The sequence below is a fragment of the Bos mutus genome, chromosome 25 (genome assembly GCF_027580195.1).
Source record: "Bos mutus isolate GX-2022 chromosome 25, NWIPB_WYAK_1.1, whole genome shotgun sequence".
Taxonomy (NCBI): Eukaryota; Metazoa; Chordata; class Mammalia; order Artiodactyla; family Bovidae; genus Bos; species Bos mutus.
The window spans coordinates 16,966,833-16,985,003 of NC_091641.1; the positions used below are offsets into that span (position 1 = coordinate 16,966,833).

Genomic DNA, 18,171 nt, shown 5'->3' on the forward strand with positions numbered 1-18,171 from the left:
GTAGGGGAGCGTGTCTAGAGTAGCAGGTGAGGGGCCGCAGGAGGTGTGGTTCCATCAGCAGATAGGAGGCCACCAGGCGAATCAGCACAGCCTATAGGGAGGGCTTAACACCGCTCAGACACAATTTAGGGATAAAACTGTCCTAACCCTTTCATCCCTGGTTGTAGCAAGTTGCTAGTTCAACATAGGAGCACATGCTGATCACTTCTTTGCATTCTGCTGTTTAAATTTTTATCCATGGACAATAAATATAGCAAAACTGCCTTGATTCAGATTGGCTTTGCCTAGCAGCCTCGTGTGTGACCCATCAGGGAATGAAAGGGAAATTCTTTCTGAACAGTGCAGAATTTTCCCCCAAAATCTGCCCTATAGTTGCTGTGTTTTACTGGAGGGACTCCTGCCCACCCCTACCCCCACCCTCACAGGCGCCTCCCAATCTCTGAGTATATTTGAAACAGCTCTTTAGAGGCAGATCCAGTAATAGCCCAGCATGTAGCAGAGCAGGGGCTGACATACCAGACAGAGCAAATAATTGCACAGTTGTCCACTGATCATTTATTACAGGCCCAAATAGGGTTATTTTCTTCCCTAGCCCCTGCTGTCCGGCAGCTGTTACAGGGTAATACAGTAATCTGTGTCCATGGTGCCTCTGAGTCTACCGAGAAAGACAGGAAAGTGAAAAAGTTCTGCATTAAAATTACTTCCATGCTTTTTTTAAAAAGGCTCAGTTTAATCTAGCTGAGAAAGTTCATTCATATGAAAGCACTCACTTCCCGCTGCAAGAGAAAAACGGCGTCCCTGGAACTCAGTGGATCAGGCCTCGATCACTTGACATTTACACCTTTGACATGGAGGAGGCAGACAGGGAGCGCTTAGAAATGAGCCATGAGTCAGAATGTTCCGAGCCTTGGGGGCCCAGGGAGAGGGGAGGCAGGATGTGTTATTCTGTTTGTTGGCTTCCTTGTGTTGAAATGTCCGTGCCTAGGAAAGGTGGGTGGGGGCTGACCCAACTTGTGCAGAGGGGCTCCGTGGCGGAGGCTGGGGGTCAAGTGGATTGTTTCTCACAGTCGAGCGCCGAGGCACAAAAGGCATTTCCCAGGCTGAAATCCGAGTGGCTATGAATGTGGGAAAGCTGGAGGCCAGGATGCTGTGCCGTCTGCTTCAGAGATTCAAAGTTGTCAAGGTAACAGCATGAGTCATCCCACGTGGCTCATTGTCTTGGGTGCGTGCGCGGTGTGGTTCTAAAGGGCTGTCTCCGACGGTCAGGAGCCCAGGTCTCCATCAAGGGGGCATGTGGCTGCCGGGGGAGGGGGCCAAATGCAGCCCACCTGCGCGGTGCCCCCTCCCTGCCGTGGATTTTGTTGGTTTTCAACTTCTGAAAACTGACTGAGTCATCAGCATTGAAAAGTCAGTGGGAGATGCTGCAGTCTGGGGAGCAGGCACCTTCCCCCGTCCCCATTCCCGTGGGCAGTCAGCTGAGGCTGGCGCCTCCAAGTGCCCCTTGAAATAAAGCAGGTACCCCCAGACCTCAGTCCCCGCCCCACCCTCCTTCTTGTTTGTGTCCCTGGCCTGGGTCCTGGGGGCACCGAGTTGGCTCACTGGGTCTGGGATCCCCTTTCGGGACCAGACCTGCTGTCTCAGCCCTTTATGCCTCACTCCCTTGTTGCCAACTTTTTGGCCATTTGCTGGACGGCAGTGTTAACAGTTGAGCTAATGATTGCAGAGTGCTTAGCCCTGTCCTTGGCGTGTGGTTGGTACATGGAAGGTGTTACCCTTTCTACCATTACGGGGAGAAAGCCCCTTCCCCCCATTCTAGAAGACAAAAGGGAGTAGGTCAGCTTCACTCCCAATCACCACAGCAGTGGCTCAACAGAGCTGGAGACCCCCAGGCTCTGACTCTGCATCTTGACAACAGTTAGAATCTGTTCACTTCTGCTTACTGTTTCCCGTAGGCCTAGGGCATCCCGGGCCCAGGAGTTTGTGGAAGGCCAGGTGAGGGCACTGCCCAGCAAGGGGCTCAGGGTCTCCTAGAGCAGACAGTCAGGATTGCTTCCTGTGGAGCAGGAGCTGAGGGTTGGTAGACAGGAGGGAGCATCTTGAGGAGCTCAGCCGGGGTGCAGGCAAGAGATGGAGGAGGCGCGGGGAAAGGCAGGAATGACAAGCCAACAGACACTGCAGGGCCCCCTACCCTCCCAACCCTGGTCACCTGAAGGCCTGGGTGGCCCCGTGTCCTCTGCGGTGTCTTAGACACGTTGTGTCCCCCGCCCAGGGCTTCATGGAGGACGAAGGGCGGCAGCGGACCACCAAGTACATCTCCTGCGTGTTTGCGGAGGAGAGTGACCTGAGCCGGCAGTACGAGAGGGAGAAGGCGCGCAATGAGCTGCTGACCACCGTGAGCCTGGCCTCGGTGCAGGAGGAGTCCCTGCTGCCCGAGGGGGAGGACGCTTTCCTCTCCGAGTTGGACAGTGATGAGGAGGGCGGCGGCGGCGGCAGAAAGAGAAAAGGCAGGAGAGCTCCACGGGACGCGAGGTCCTTCTCGAACGGCGGTCTCAGGACCCAGCCTCACCACTCCACCCCGAACAAGGGTAGGGGCGCTCGGGGCGGGGGCGGGAGGGGTGCGCGTTCTCAGTCTGGCTCTGGGGCCGTTCAGTCCAGCGGACGCCCGAGGGTGGCCTGGGTGCTGGGCCAGCAAGGGATGTTGGTGTCACACGCATCACTTAATGTTACGCTCAGAAGAGCCTCGTGGTCTGTCTCCAGGCTGCCGTCAAGTCTCTTCCCCTTCACCCATGTTTTGTTATATTTTAACTATTAAAGGGATGGAATTCTCTAAACTTCCTCTATCCATTTCCCTCCAACAATCTATGTAATTCCTCGAGATTTTAGTTAAATTATGGGAGCCGTTTCTTAGACATGTGGATGCTGGTGCTGATGACAGAGTTGCAAATCAGGCATGGGAGGGGTAGCTTGCTGGCCGCCCACCCTCGTCTTAAACTGACCACGTGGGCTCCTTTGGCCTGGGCAGCTCTGGCCTGGCAGCTGAGCAGGAGCGGCCCCTCTCACATTCCCTCTGTTGCGGTCATGGTCATCCCACCGACGCCTGTCCTCCGCCGCAGGGGGCTGGAAGGTCATCAACCTCCACCCGTTGAAGAAGCAGCCGTCCTTCTCCCCGGGAGCCGCCGAAGAGCGAGCTTCTCGGGGCGCCTTCGGTGGGGACAACCTGGACACCAGCGGCTCCTCAGAGCTCGGCATGTCCTTGGGCCCCCACTGCATGGACAGTCACGGTGGCGACATTGCCGTGATCGAAGAGGTCAGGCTTGAAAACTCCAAGGTGAGTCCCACTGGGAGGCTGCTTCCTCCAGGAAAGCGCCTGTGGCAGGTGGGCATCAGCCTTCTCTTTTCTGTGCTTACGAATCACAACAACAACAAAACCCGTAATAGTAGAAGGGCCTCGTGCTCGGGCGGGGGGTGGGCGGGGGGCGGGGCTCCGTGGGGAGGAGCGCAGCGCTTCTTTACCTGCCACACGGCCTGCCTTGACCAGAAGGCACCTGTTCTGTGCAGAACTTGGGCATTTGTCACAACATACCACGGAGGAGCCTGGTGGGCTGCAGTCCATGGGGTCGCACCGAGTCGGGCATGACTGAGCGACTTCACTTTCCCTTTTCACTGTCATGCATTGGAGAAGGAAATGGCAACCCACTCCAGTGTTCTTGCCTGGAGAATCCCGGGGACGGGGGAGCCTGGTGGGCTGCCGTCTCTGGGGTCGCACAGAGTCGGACACGACTGAAGCACTTAGCAGCAGCAGCAGCACTCTTTTTATTTAAATTTATATTGGAGCGAAAATGTGTATGGCTACTTTTTTTCCCCCTTTAATATTTATTTACTTGGCTCCACCGGGTCTTAGTTGCGTCCTGCGGGATCTTTGGTTGTGGCGCGTGGGCTTCAGAGTGACCTCAGGAGTTACAGTGCTCTGGCTTAGTTGCTCCACAGCATGTGGGATCTTGGTTCCCCAACCAGGGATTGAACCTGAGTCCCCTCCATGGCAAGGCAGATTCTTAACCTCTGGACCACCGGGGAAGTCCCTGTATGGCTACTTTAAATCAATGGTTTTCACTCTGGCCCTATTTTGCCTCCCAGGGAATATTTGGCAGTGTCTTAACGCAGGAGATGCAAGAGACACAGGTTCAATGCCTGGGCCGGGAAGATCCCCTGGAGAAGGAAGTGGCAATCCACTCCAGTATTCTTGTCTGGGAAATCCCGTAGACTGAGAAGCCTGATGGGCTGCAGTCCATGGGAACGCAGAGCGTCGGAAATGACCGAACGTGCACATAGAGACGTTGTCAGCTGTCCCAGTGCGGGGAGGGCGCTGCCGGCGTCCTGTGGGTAGAGGCCAGGGAGGCTGCGAAATGTCCTAGATTCTGCGGGACAGCCCGCAGCGGAGTTATCCGGCCCAGAGCGTCAGCAATGCTGGGGTTGAAAAACCCCGCTTTAGATGAAAAGCCAGTATAATTTGCCCTAAAAAGAAAGTGATCATAAAATAGGTCTGATAAAAACAAAGCTTGTTTAGTTCTTTTTGGTCAGATCCTGTTGTATCCACCAGTACATTCTCGTCTATGCTATTAGAGGAATGAAAAGGCAGTTGACGCAGGAGCAGCCCTGTCATTGAGTGATTCAGTTCCCCAGTGCCGTCCTCGGTCTCCTGGACGTGCCTCGGATAAGTTAGGCCAGCGGTGCCTCAGTCGTCCGTCGCAGGATAGACTTGGGACCGGCGTGGCTCGGTGGTGGTGCTGCTGTTTGGTTCCAGCTTCGCAGCAGCCCTGACGACACAAGCCGGATCTGGTCCTGGAGGAGGCGAGCAAACCCCCAGGGATGGAGGGACTTGCCTGCTCAGCTGATGACAGAATGGAGATTAGAGCCTGTGGGCTTGCAGCTCCCACCCTGCCCTGCTTCTCTCTGTCTCTGGCGTGGAAGCCTGAGCGTGGGCCCTGTCCCTACAGCAAGGAGGGGTGAGGTGGGGTGTAAGAGAGTGAGGGGTTTCTGTGGAACATTCTAGAACCTTGTAGCCCTATCCTGTCATCAGATGCCGTGACTCTTTTTCAAGTCTTGGTTGGTCTCGTCTCCACCTGAAGCGCCCGGGCCTGCCGGCAGGTGGGGCCCACCAGGTTCCTGAGGGTCTTCCCTGCCGTCCTCACCCCGCCCTGCTCTTTGCACCTCCTCGTCAGGTCTTGTGCCCCTAGCAGCACGCTCCCTCCAGGCCCTGCAGGTCCTTGCTCAGCCCTGTGTTTTCCTCTTAGAAGTCTGTCCCCAGAGTCCTCGTCCTTCTTTTTTGTCTACTTACTGAGAAGAGGGGCAGGATCCGCACTGTCTGGAGGTCTCGTGGTAAAGCGTGTGTTCACTTTGCTGCCCGGCACCCCTTGGAGAGCAGGCAGGTTTCTTTAACGTGGTTTTCCTCCAGAGCGTCTGCTCTGAAATGGAGGAGAGAGCCAGTCTTTCTGCCGCTCTTGGGCCCCTTCCTGGATCTGTGACTCCCTCTCCCTCCAGGCCCCACTGATTGAGGAAATCAGTGAGTCCCTCCCAGAGCGTCCGTGGCAGAAGGGAGGTGATGGGACCCCTGCCCACGTGTATTCTCTTCGTGTTCTCGTTCCCCTGGAAGCGCTGCTCCAAGTAAGAAGCGCGTCCAGCAGAATAGGCCCTGAGTTGTTCGGAGGGATCTTCCAGGAATGTGTTGGGGTTGGGATTTCCCTTCGCTGCAGGGCGCAGATTTGGGCTTTAGGGTAAGTGATCTGAGGGCAGATAGAATAAGGTCAGGGTCTGGGCTCCTGAAAGGAGGCAAGAAGAGAGGTGTGGGCGTGGTGGCAGGGTGGGGAGGACACCCGTCTGCCCTCCTCTCCGCCTTGTTCTCTCCTGCTCATCCTGACTCACTCTGAGGCTGCCTCTCTGTCTACTTTATGTCCCTGGAGAGGCTGTCCGTGGCTTCCTCCACATGGACTCAGAAGCCCATCCTGGTGCGCATCCACGCCCTTGGACCCCGTCCGGTCGTTTTACCTTAGGAAGCCCTGGATTCCTCTTCCGTAAAATGGGAACCTGAATAATAAGGCTTGAATGAAGAAAGCCCCACAGTGCGACCATAGGGAGTCCGCGTTCAGTCTGTCCATTTCCTTCCTTCCACTGTGGAAGAAGCAAGTCAGAACTGAGTGAAGGTGGTCCCCTTCTCCAGGAAGGGCTGGAGTAGACGTGTCTGGTTTCTGTTCTGAAGCCAGCTGACCTTCATAAACCTCTGGCATGTCTGTGTTGTTTCAAAGCATTGAGGTAGTGAGGTAGTGGGATCCTGTGGGAGCTGTGATCCTCTTGACTTCTTTTCTTGAAACGTGGTGTAGAATTCCGTAAAGAGGGAAAGCATACCGGCAGGCATGGTGTCTGGCCCCCAAGCCTTGCTGAGTCCATTGTTTTTAATTCTCTTTTGGTCTCTGTTCTAGGACAGCGGCGGTTCCCAGAAGACAGGGAAGCATGGCCCAGGCCAAGACAAGCCCCATGAGACCTACCGACTGCTGAAGCGCAGGAATCTGATCATAGAGGCCGTCACCAACCTCCGCTTAATCGAGAGCTTATTCACGTAAGCAGTAGTTTGTCTGTCTGTCTGTTTTACATTAATAATAACGCCTGTGGGAGTCATCACCATCCGCAGAAAGGACCTGGAGGCATTTGCATCTCTCTTCTGTATTGATTCTCACAGGAGCCCTTTGTGGTAGGAAGGATTAGAATCTGCTTGTGTGATTTGAAAAGTGTAGACGCTGAAGAATATCTGCCCATACACTTGACAGGGAAAGCACAGTGGAGCAGGAAACGGAGGCCACAGGGAAGCGCGTTTGCCCTGCTGCTTCCTTAGGCATTTGTGCTCAGGACAGGGTGAGAGGAAGCGTAGGCAGGTAATAGCATCTGCCTCCACGGAGCCTTTTGTCCAGAAAATGTCGTATGAAAGCAAAAGCAGAAGGGACACGTGGAGCTTCGTGTCCCGGGTTCGGTGGAGGCTCTGCTCTCTGGTTTGGTCCTTCTGACCCACTGTCACCACCACGTCCTGGGTAGCATACTTGGGCTTCTGGGCAGTCAAGATCAAAGCCTCTTGATTGGAAGGAGCCTTACCCTTGAGGCAAGGACGGGAGTCCCCTCACTAGGGGAGGGGGGACCACCTGCGGATACTGCTGGCTGTGTCTCCTCTCCTGGGCGCAGAGGCATGGAGCTGGTTGTTCCTGAGGCCCTGTCTGACCCTGCCGTTCTGTGACTGGTGATCTAGAAACATCACCATAGTGGCTCTGTAAGAGCTCGAGAGATGTAGGAGGAGAAGAATCAAAAGAGCTCCAGAGCTGAGGGTGTCGATGGTGAGAAACTGGGCCGTTTCTTGGCTGGTTGTTGAATTAACACGGAGACTCTGCCGTCTCTGTCACAAATCATATAATCTCTTCAGGTCCCGGTGAGAGTTTCAGAACATGAAGCTGCTGTGAATGGTGGCCTGTCCTTAGAACCCGTTTATCTCAGAAAGAGATGATCTTTGCCATCTTAAGAAGTCATCCTCGCAGCAGCAAAATAGCCTGTAATTCTCCCCCACTTTAGGCTGGATCCTATCAGGCAGGCGTCAGTTGCTGGGGTTGAGACTGGCCTTCCATGTTGAGACTGTGACTATTAAACGGCTGCTTTTGTGGTGTCACAGAATTCAAAAGATGATCATGGATCAGGAGAAGCAAGAAGGCGTGTCCACCAAGTGCTGTAAGAAATCCATCATCCGCCTGGTGCAGAACCTGTCCGAGGAAGGTCTGCTGAGGCTGTACCGGACGACGGTCATTCAGGACGGCATCAAGAAGAAGGTATCGCATGGCCACCGCGCAAGCTGGGCATTTTCTTACCAGCTTCTCACATCCTTGTTGGTGCCCGGGTTGTTCCTTTGTTGCCGATGACTTGGAATTTCCCATCAGGCCTCCTCACTGGGGCAGCAGGGGATTTACCCCAACTTCCTGTGGAAGCCAGAGACAGAAAAGAGGAATAACTTGCCTGACGCAGCCTGTGTAAGCCCAAGGCAGGGGCCCACCCCCACAGCCGGCCTCGAAGGGGAGGAGAAAGGGAGGCATATCCAAGTTCAGCTGAGTAGCACTGGGAGAAATTAGGCAACACTGAGAAGGTGGAAAATTCAGGCGAAGCAGCAAGCACGTTATCCACAGAAATGTGCAAAAAACACATCCCAGAGGAAACGGTGGCAGCGAGTCAGTGAGCATGCCCCGCCGGGGCGTCCAGTGAGGACAATCGATCTCTTCTGTCCCGATCGATCTATTTCCGTAAGATTTAAAGCTTGGAGCCCTACCCAAAGCAGCTGTAGCTCAGCGGCTTTGCACATATTCGAAGGCATAAATTTTTCAGGGTCAGAGTCATTCGAGACACCCGGCTAGGCATGGGGACCAGAGAGAATGGTGCTCCAGGGATGGGCATTTGCAATTCCCTGACCTTTTTTCTGACGACGTTTTAAATCTCTTGCCTTAAGAAAGCTCCGCTTTGATGTTTTGTTTTCTGACTAAGCTGGCAAGGTCATTTAGGGTCTCTTTTACTTATTTTTTGAGACCTTCGAAATTTGAGAAACAGCAATCCCAAAAAGTAGCTTCGGAAACTCCGTCTCTACCATTCCAGGTTGGCAGCTCTCATCAGTTTTTGTACCTGCTCTGAGCCCTCTTGACCTTGCCCCGTGCCCATCCCCAGCCAGCCTGCCTCTCGTCCCCCTGAGCATGGCCGGAAGTCCTGGGCTGTGACCTCTCTCACTAGGGGACAGTCGCCCAGCCGGTCAGCAGCACCACCTCTGGTTTCTGTTGATCTTCCTGGAGCAGGTCTTTGGAATGTGCAGCCTTCCCAGGGCAGTCGCTGGAGGCAGGGATATCTACCCTGTCTAGGAGTCGAGAGAGTCTGTGTTTATAGAGATATATAGGTATCCACCACGTCCCATGTGCCTATTTGGTGCCATGTCCACCAGGTGGTACCCAAGGGAATGGGCAAGGAGCTGGGGATGGGGAGTGCATGTCCCAGGTAAACACTGATGATCTGTGCCTAGTACTGGGGGCCTCGTGCCACAGGGTACCAATGTAGTAGCCTGTTTGCCAGCTGGAAAGGGCCACCGTGTTATTGTACATCTGCCTCTAGAATAAGCTTGAGTTTCTCGGTAGCACTTTGGCACCCAGAGCGTGGGCTGCTGGCAGGCGGCCCTCCGCCCTGCTGGAGCCTCGCTGGCTGGGGTCGCTGTGCCCGGCGCCCACCTTTCGCCGTCGCTCCTGCGTCTCCTCTGTCTACCGGGGGCCTTTGGGAGGTTGGCTGGCCATTTGGCTGTGAAGAGTGGGAAGCCAGGAGTGCTGGGTGTTGGCCCCAGGCTTTCAGATGCTCTTGAAGTGTTGCTTAACTTTTTTTAATCTCACCTGAACCTCACAAAACCACAAAGAAGAGCTGGCAGGGTAGTGCAGGGGTCCCTTTTTCCAAGTGAGGAACAGAAAAGGTGGAGCCAAGTGTGGCTTTTTGGGCGGCCGTCTATGGGGTCACACAGAGTCGGACACGACTGAAGAGACTTAGCAGCAGCAGCAGCAGCAGCCCAGATGTGGCCACTGGTTCCCTGTGACCCACCCTCTCTCAGGCCATTTTGGGCAGGAAGCCTGCTGGCCACAGTTCCCTGTTTAGCAGACCTTTCCTTGCCATCTTCTCTCAGAGGAAGCCAACCCTCCCGGGTCCAGGTCACCATGCCTGCCACCTCCTGTACGGCTGTCACACCCCAACTCTGCTGCTCAGCCCCACCAAGTCATGTCCATCCATCAGCCTAGTTAGGGCTCGAGAAATGATCACCACCTTCCTGTTGAACCTCAGTATCTTGGAAACACGAGACCAACACAGGCAGCCCTGAATCCTCTGCCCGTGTGTGCAGAGGCACAGCTGGCAGGAGCCCCCGATCGTGCCCAGCGAGGGGAGACCTAATGGAAGCCGCCTTCCTCTTGCAGATGGAAGCCCTTGGGATTCCCGGGCACCTGTGGGAGATGCTCCGCTCGCAGGAGCGGGGAGTCAGGAGCCGCCCCCCAGCTAGCAGCAGGGACCAGTGGCCATGACAGCCCAGCTGGGGAACCGCAGGGCAGACTGCTCTGTTTCCAGGCCAGAATTCCTCAGCCGTCAGAGCAGCACGTTAGCAGCGGCAGAGCTTTGTGGCTGGGTGCTTGAGGGATTTGGGTGCCGGAAATGGTAAGGGTAAACTGATCAGCATCTCACTTGGTTCCATCAGTGCCGCTTGGAAAGTTAATGGCAGCAGGTATGACCAGGGATCCAGCAGGGAGCCAGGGTGTGGGACTGAGTCTACCCCGGCTCCTCCCTTCTCCTTCAGGAGCCCCCGCGTCCCTCTCTGCCAGGGTGTGGGACTGAGTGTACCCCGGCTCCTCCTTCTCCTTCAGGAGCCCCCCGTCCCTCTCTGCAGGTTGACCTGGTGGTGCACCCGTCCATGGACCAGAACGACCCTCTCGTGAGAAGTGCCATCGAGCAGGTTCGCTTCCGGATGTCCAATTCAAGCACAGCCAACAGGCAAGTGGCCGCTTCCGCAGGAGCTCACAGTAAGGCTGCCCCGGCCAGCGTTCCAACCTGACGCCGTTTCCACAAAAGCCCTTTATTCATGCTGTGTGCGATCAGTGAATTCACTGGTCTGGAGTTTATGATTCATGATCCCTTGGTCTCAAAAAGGATCCATTTCGGGATTCTTTTTTCATTATCGTTTATTTATTTTTGGCTGCGCTGGGTCTTCGTTGTGACACGTAGGCTTTCCCCAGTTGCAGCAGGCAGGGGCTCCTCTCTGGTTGCCATGTGTGGGCTTCTCGTTGCGGTGGCTTCTATTGTTGGAGAGTGCCGGCTCTGGGGCTTTGTTGCCCTGAGGCGTGTGGGATCTTAGTTCCCAGACCCAGAATCAGACCTGTGTCCTCTGCACCGGCAGGCAGATTCTTAACCTCTGAACCACCAGGGAAGTCCCTGGATTCTTTAAGACAAAAAAAAAATCCTAATTTCCCTCATTCTTTTTTAATAGAGTGTGGACAGAGTGCTTCAAATCATAGGCCCTGTGACACGCGACACTTGCCTAGTTTCATCCCAGCTCAGAAGGATTCCAGTTGCCTCTCTGAGGTCTTCTGTCTTTCTGTTCTTAAGCCATCTAATGAACCAAGAGAAAGCTTGTGGGAGAGTGTTCTCGGTTGAGTTGAACTTAGAGGTGTGGCCTGGGTGGGCGCAGGGCTGGATGTGACCAGTTGCCTCTCTGAGGTCTTCTTTCTTTCTGTTCATAAGCCACCTAATGGACTGAGAGAAAGCTTGCGGGAGAATGTTCTCGGTTGAGTTTAAAGTAGAGGTGGGGCCCGAGCAGGCGCAGGGCTGGATCTGACTCGCAGACGCTGGCTTGTGTGGCCAGCCGTGCCTCAGCCATAGGTGCTGTGAATCAGTTGCACAGTTAATTTCGCGTCCCATTCCTGTTTTCTGGCATGGATGAAAGTGTCAGAGGATCCGCACAGTAGGCCACCTTGCCCGCAAGGTAGTAGCTGCCCCAGAGGTGGGGGTTTACTCTCCAGGTCACCCCCACATGTCCAGTGCCCTGACACAATTTGTCCATTTACGATCACCTGTCTGGCCCCTGTGGGCGGTTGATTTGACTCCGCGGGGCCAAATTCTTGAGGACAGACCCTGTCGTTTCTCAGCCCTTGGTTTTCTCATGTACTGTCTTCACATCTTGCCTGTGACCTTCAGGATGAAAGCGCCCCAGCCTCCAGTGCCTCAAGAGGAAGCCGAAGAGGAAAGTCAAGGAGAAGAGGGCCCGAGTGGATCAGGAGATGCTCAGCCAAGTGCCTCCTCGAAACCAGAAGGTGGACGGGTGAAAAAGACCCATGAGAAAATGGGCGTAACCCAGCTGAAGAACTACCACCCTGTCGTAGGTAAAAGGCCGCTCCTTGTCAGGGTCCAGTTGTGTTTTATTTGATGGGGCTTCCCTGGTGGCTCAGATGGTGAATGAGGTGCAATGTGGGAGACGTTAGGTTCAATTCCTGGGTCAGAAAGAACCCTCAGGGAAGCGAATGGCTGCCCGCTCCAGTGTTCTTGCCTAGAGAATCCCCTGGACAAAGGAGCCTGCCAGGCTACAGTCCACAGGGTCATAAGAGAGTTGGACACGACTTAGTGACTAACACATACACACACACACAAAGCTCCTTCTGCTGAGTATCCTTGAGCCGGATCATTCGGTAAACCACTGAAAATCTCTGCCTCTCCCGACCCTGCAGCCTCTGGGAGTTACAGCCACTGATGAGTATGAGCGTTCATCCAGTTTTCCAGGATGCAGGTCTCCAACAGGGCTGCCTCCCGTCAGCAAGGATATATGGTTGGATGTCGTCACCAACTCAGCGGACAGGAGTCTGAGCAAACTCCGAGAGATGGTGAAGGGCAGGGAAGCCTGGTGGGCTCCAGTCCGTGGGGTTGCAAAGAGTGGGACACGTCCGAGCGACCGAACAACAGCAACTCCCTCACCCCTGCACCAAGCTGCTCGGACGTCAGCTTTGCTGGGCCGTGCACACAGCCTGGCCTTCGTAGTCAGAGCTTCAGTTGCAGTTGTGATCACAGCGTGCACATTGGTGGAGGGGCCAACGGTGACAGGGCACAGACCTCAGGCGGAGACGTCCTGGCGGGGGCCCCAGCGGCCGGGGATGCCTAGCAGGAGGGACCCCACTTGCTGAGTTCTCCAGACACGTGGGCTCGGCCTTTCCTCTCGAGGCTTCTCAGTTAGAAAGTGCATATGGGGGAGGGGAACTCACACAAGGACGTGCACCCAAGCAGCGCACGTGCCTGGCGGGGTGAGAGGCAGCCAAGGGCTCCTCATAGGGTCTAGGCCTGGCGCCGGAGGAGGGGCCCTTGGGCCCCTTGTCCTCCCCGCCACATCTTGTCTCTCACCTGTCTCTTCTGTCTGGGGCAAGTCAGGGGGTACTTGGTGTCAAAGAAATAAGCTCTTTAGAAGAACCTGATTTTGGAGTGTTTAGAAGAACAGCCTTGAGCCTGTCCTGGAGGACCCCTTCCCTGCTCCCCGCGGTTCACCTCCCACTCCCCTGCTTCCTTGCTCTGCCCCGTCCCTTGGGCCTCCTGGCCCTTCCCCAGTATGCTGCGTGTGGATGTGCACTCAGTCGTGTCCAACTCTGTGAACCCATGGACTGTAGCCCACCAGGCTCCTCTGTCCATGGGATTTCCCAGACAAGAATACTGGAGTGGGTTGCCATTTCCTCCTCCAGGGGATTTGACCCAGGGATCGAACCCGCGTCTCTGGAGTCTCCAGCATTGGCAAGTGGGTTCTTTACCAGCAGAGCCACCAGGAACGAAAGCTAGGCACGTTGCATTCGCCCTGGGGTGTGTGTGTCTGCATGGCCCACTCCACCAGCTCCAGGCCGCCCCCTCAGGCCTCTGCACAAGTATCGCCCTGCTCTCCCTTCCTTGCTTTATCATCTGCATCAGCTGTTTCCATCCAGTGTGCTATCTTAGGTAGTGTGTTGTCTGTCGTCTAGGAAGTAAGTCCCACAAGGACGCAAGCATTTGCTGTCTCCTTGGGACCCAGTGGCCCTCGGTCGTTTTTGAATCAAGTGAACCGAAGGGAGCCTGGGGTTTTCACGTACCACCCTGCTTCCTTCTCGCCCCAGTTCCTGGACTGGGGCGCTCTCTAGGGTTTCTGCCCAAAATGCCTCGCCTGCGGGTGATCCACATGTTTCTGTGGTACCTGATCTACGGGCACCCTACCACGGTGGAGGAGCTGAGCTTCTCGGAAAGGAAGGCAGGAGTCCCGTCCTCCTCCAGGAGCGACCTGGAGGCCTCCTTCGATGCCGCACCCAAGGACACCTGGGAGGGCGAAGTGGAGCTCGCCACGGAGACCGGTGAGACGCCCTGGGCCAGGACGCCACAGCAGGGTCCAGCGGGGAGCCGGGGCGGCGCCTCGTCCTTATAATCTGAACTGCCCCAATCACTATACAGACATCACCCAGCCTTCCTGAGCCTCTGGGCCTCCTGCCCGACGGGGAGGGTTTTGCCCAAGTTTGTGGTGAGAGGGAAGCAGGACCAGGGAGGAGAGAGCAGCACCGAGACCGGGAGTCTGGGGAGTGACCCCTGTCTTCTCCTAGTGTTCGTGGACGAAGCCTCGTGGAAGCGCTATGTCCCCCCCATCCCAGTCCACAAGGACTTCGGCTTCGGCTGGGCCCTGGTCAGCGACCTGCTTCTGTGCCTGCCCCTGTCCATCTTCACCCAGGTCGTGCAAGTCAGCTACAAGGTACGGCGACTCCCAGGCCGCTGCAGGGGCTGGTGTCGCGGCTCCATCCACACCGGGGACCTGCGCTCAGCTGTAGCTGGCTGGGTGACGGGTGGCTGGCCAGATAGACAGACAGATGGATTAAATAGGCAGGCAAGCAGGCAGGGTAGGTTGTGGGGGTTGGATGGACGGTGGGTCAAGGGAAATATTTCAAAGACTTGTTCCTTCTAGATAAGTCAATAGACAGTTACGGTAGAGCAATAAAATGTTTTTACAAATTCAGTAAATACAGAAAAAAGGAGAGAACGGAAATTACCATAGAAATGCCATAACTGTATCACTCAGAGACATCGCTGCTCGTGTTACCTGTGTTTTCATCTAGTCTTTTTTTCCTATGCCGTGTGTGTATGAACATGAATGTGTGTATATATGAGAGCTTCCTTTCTTAAAAAAATACTGAGTTGAGATCATACTGTGATATCATACAGATGATAATCTGTTCTTACCACTGAACAATGTATTGTGTTTTCCATACCATTGTTTTAACTTGATACTAAGTAAATTCATAGTATTTCTTTTTTAAAAAATTAATTTATTTTAATTGAAGGCTAATTACTTTACAGTATTGTACTGGGTTTTGCCATACATTGACATGAATCAGCCACGGGTGTACATTTGTTCCCCTGTCCCAAAACCCCCTCCCACCTCCCTCCATGGTATTCCTTTTATGCACATACCCTAGTTTATTTAACCAGTACTGTATTTTGGGGTGTTTAAGTTCCAGTTTCTTGGTGTTGTAAATGACACGATGATTAATACCTTTTAGTAGCTGTATTTGTGGGTAGCTCCTAAAATTTTTTCTCTAAGGGTAAGGATAGAAGCAGAATCAATGGCTTTAAAGGCAATAAGCATCCTTTATCTTTAAAAAAAAAAAAATTATTTGGCTGCTCAGGGTCTTAGTTGTGACACGTGGGATCTAGTTCCCTGACCAGGACTCGAACCTGGGCCCCCTGCATTGGGAGCACTGAGTCTTAACTACTGGACCACCAGGGAAGTCCCCTCTTTCTTTCTTTTAAATATAAATATATTCGTCTCCCAGTGCTCCCCCAGGAATGTTGTAGCACATTGTATGCCCACCAGCAGTGAGTGAGGCCACGTGTTCGGTCCCCAGCACTGTGGCAGAAGGGTGGGAGGGGAGGGGTGTCAGGGCTGAGAGAGCGATGTGGGAGGTGGTGGGGAGTAGGAGGATCCAGGTCCCCATGGGGCAGATGACCCAGCTCAGTGAGACCTCAGCCCAGAACGTAGTGCTGAGTGTTTTTTCACGGCTCTTGGAACTTGCCCTGGCCTCCAGGGTGAGCTGAGCACTGAAAATCCCTCTTAGGTGGACCACCTCGAGGAGTTTCTGAACGACCCCCTGAAGAAGCACACGCTGATCCGCTTTCTCCCCAGGTCCATCCGGCAGCAGCTTCTGTACAAGAGGTGAGGTCCCTGCGGTCACTCGGGGCAGCTGAGGCTCCCGGCAGGCCCCTCCGAATTAGGCTTCTGAGTAACGGTTGACCCAGAAAAGGAAAGGTTTCTGCTTTTTCCAGGTTGTAGAGACCCCAGGTCATTAATTCAGCCACTCTGTGACCTACGTAAAGCACAGAGGCAATTGCAGTGTGGGCCGGGACATTTTAGCCCTTGATTGCAAGGTTCTTTTAAAAGTAAAATCTGCTGATAAAGACTGCAGGTCATGAAGTGGGTTTTCCTGTTGTTACTTTTGATCTCAAGCCCCCCTGTGTAGAAGCAGTGCCCCACTTCCCTGGGTGGTGATGGGCTAGGGGTCCTGGGTCTCAGCTCAGTGCAGGCCCAAAGCCCGCCCTCGAGGTCCCACAGGTAGAAGAGGGGAGAAGCAGCGAGTCCCATCCCTCACTCCCATCTGACCCCCTGATAATGACTGAGCGCCCGCCACCCCCTCTGCCTACAGACGTTTCATTTTCTCGGTGGTGGAGAACCTTCAGAGGCTCTGCTTCATGGGGCTGCTCCAGTTCGGCCCCACAGAGAAGTTCCAGGATAAAGATCAGGTAAACGGCCTTCACACGCGGTCGAAGGTGGTTGGTCCTGAGCATTTCCAGACTCTAACCCGACTCTGAGGTTGCGCTTCCCCTCACCGTCCGCTGTCTCCCTCATAGGTCTTTGTCTACTTGAAGAAGAACGTGGGCATCGTGGACACCACCACCTGTGACCCCCATTACAACGTGGCCCGCAGCAGCCGGCCCTTCGAGAGGCGTTCATATGTCCTGAACTCAATGCAGGACGTGGAGAACTACTGGTTCGATCTGCAGTGCGTCTGCCTCAACACCCCACTAGGTACCAGCCGTCTTTACAGGACTCCCTGTGTTCCCTCCTTTCTGTGGGGTTAGAGCTGGAGAGAAACCGCCTGCTGGTTTTCAGACTGTCCCCTGAGGCCTGGAGTATCCTGGAAGCTCTCTTAGAAAGGAATGTGATGGATCTTACCTGGGAGGGCCCCCAGCCCCCACCCCACTGAGTGGACAGCTCCACTTCTGTCTTCATTCACTGGGCGCGTTGAGTAGGTATTTACTGAACACCTTGTGTGCGCTTTCCCGTACGCACATCACACAGCAGCAGGCCTTGTGCTCTCTTGGGGAAGACACACAGCACAGAGATTCAGAGTGCGTTAAGTGCTGGGGAGGAAACACACCGGGTGTCGGATTGAGGGTATTTTCCTTGGCTGGTCAGGAAGCAGCCTTTCTGAGCAGGAGAGTTTGAGCTGAGTTCTAAAGGATGAGGCCAAGCCAGCATGACCAGAGCTAAGAAGCAGAATCGGCCAGTGTATGTGGAGGGAGACTGACCACTGGGATGGAGAAGCAAGCAGGAGTCAGACTCGGGGGCCTTGTAGGACACTTGCAGGAGAACTTGCAAACTTCCAAACTTGCCTGAGACTTTGGCTTTATTCTCGGAGCAGCGAGAATCCATTGGTGGTTGTAAGTCAAGATCTCATGTCTTTCAAAGCTGCCCTGGCTGCTGTGTGGACCATAGACTGAGAGGCACCAGAGCAGGGGCAGGGAGGCCAGCTGGAGACTGTGACTCGGGTCCTCTGGTGACAGTGAAGGACAGAGGGCAGTGGGGAGGTCTGGAGGAGGAACTGACCGGACTGCCCATTGCTTGGGTGGCTTGGGCTTTGTGTTAGGCGTTGGCTTGCGTCGTCTTCTCCGAGCCGCCCCTACTTCAAGCATTCTCTCTCCGAGAAAGCCTTTCCAGCATCTTTGCTGTCATCTGATGTCATTCTGGGAATCCCTTGAGCACAGGAGATTTGGCGTTCATCCCCAGCGTGTCTCAAAGTGCCTGATACACAGGCGACATCCTGAACATGTTTATAAGAATGAATGGAGGGTTTGTAGAAGGCGATAGAACCGCCATTCTGGTGCTCTTTCCTCTAAGCCAGTTTTCCTCGGGTCCTGTCTTGCCACTTCTCCCAGGAGAAGGATGCTGCATTCCGTTTGCACCTGGGAGAGGACTTCTGTCTTCCTCCTGTCACAGCGCCTGAAGATCAAGGTTACGCTTTGATTTTTGCAAAGCAGGAGCCACATGTGTATTGTGTTGATGTGTGCTCAGTCGTGTCAGACTCTTTGCAACCGCATGGACTGTAGCCTGCCAGGCTCTGCTGTCCATGGGATTTGACAGGCAAGAATACTGGAGTGGGTTACCATTTCCTTCTCTAGGGGATCTTCCTGACTAAGGGATTGAACTTGAGCCTCCCTGAGCTACCAGGAAAGCCTGTGATTTGGGTAGAACTGTTTAATGCTAAGAGGCTAACGAGCATTTGTATAGATCATTTAATGGGTCCAGACAAATGTTAGAAACAGTGT

At 54.5% G+C, this 18,171-nt stretch overlaps 1 protein-coding gene across 1 annotated transcript in view; it reads left to right on the top strand.

The window, feature by feature from the left end:
• Window positions 1-18,171, top strand: part of GTF3C1 (general transcription factor IIIC subunit 1) — a 79,692-nt gene that overhangs the window by 33,970 nt on the left and 27,551 nt on the right. Inside the window, exons 8-19 of the mRNA XM_070362912.1 lie at window positions 1,068-1,183; window positions 2,270-2,585; window positions 3,114-3,328; window positions 6,474-6,610; window positions 7,703-7,856; window positions 10,475-10,578; window positions 11,779-11,963; window positions 13,704-13,934; window positions 14,178-14,323; window positions 15,684-15,781; window positions 16,269-16,365; window positions 16,474-16,651. Coding sequence (XP_070219013.1) covers window positions 1,068-1,183; window positions 2,270-2,585; window positions 3,114-3,328; window positions 6,474-6,610; window positions 7,703-7,856; window positions 10,475-10,578; window positions 11,779-11,963; window positions 13,704-13,934; window positions 14,178-14,323; window positions 15,684-15,781; window positions 16,269-16,365; window positions 16,474-16,651 — 1,977 coding nt within the window. The remainder of the gene's footprint in view (window positions 1-1,067; window positions 1,184-2,269; window positions 2,586-3,113; window positions 3,329-6,473; window positions 6,611-7,702; window positions 7,857-10,474; window positions 10,579-11,778; window positions 11,964-13,703; window positions 13,935-14,177; window positions 14,324-15,683; window positions 15,782-16,268; window positions 16,366-16,473; window positions 16,652-18,171) is intronic.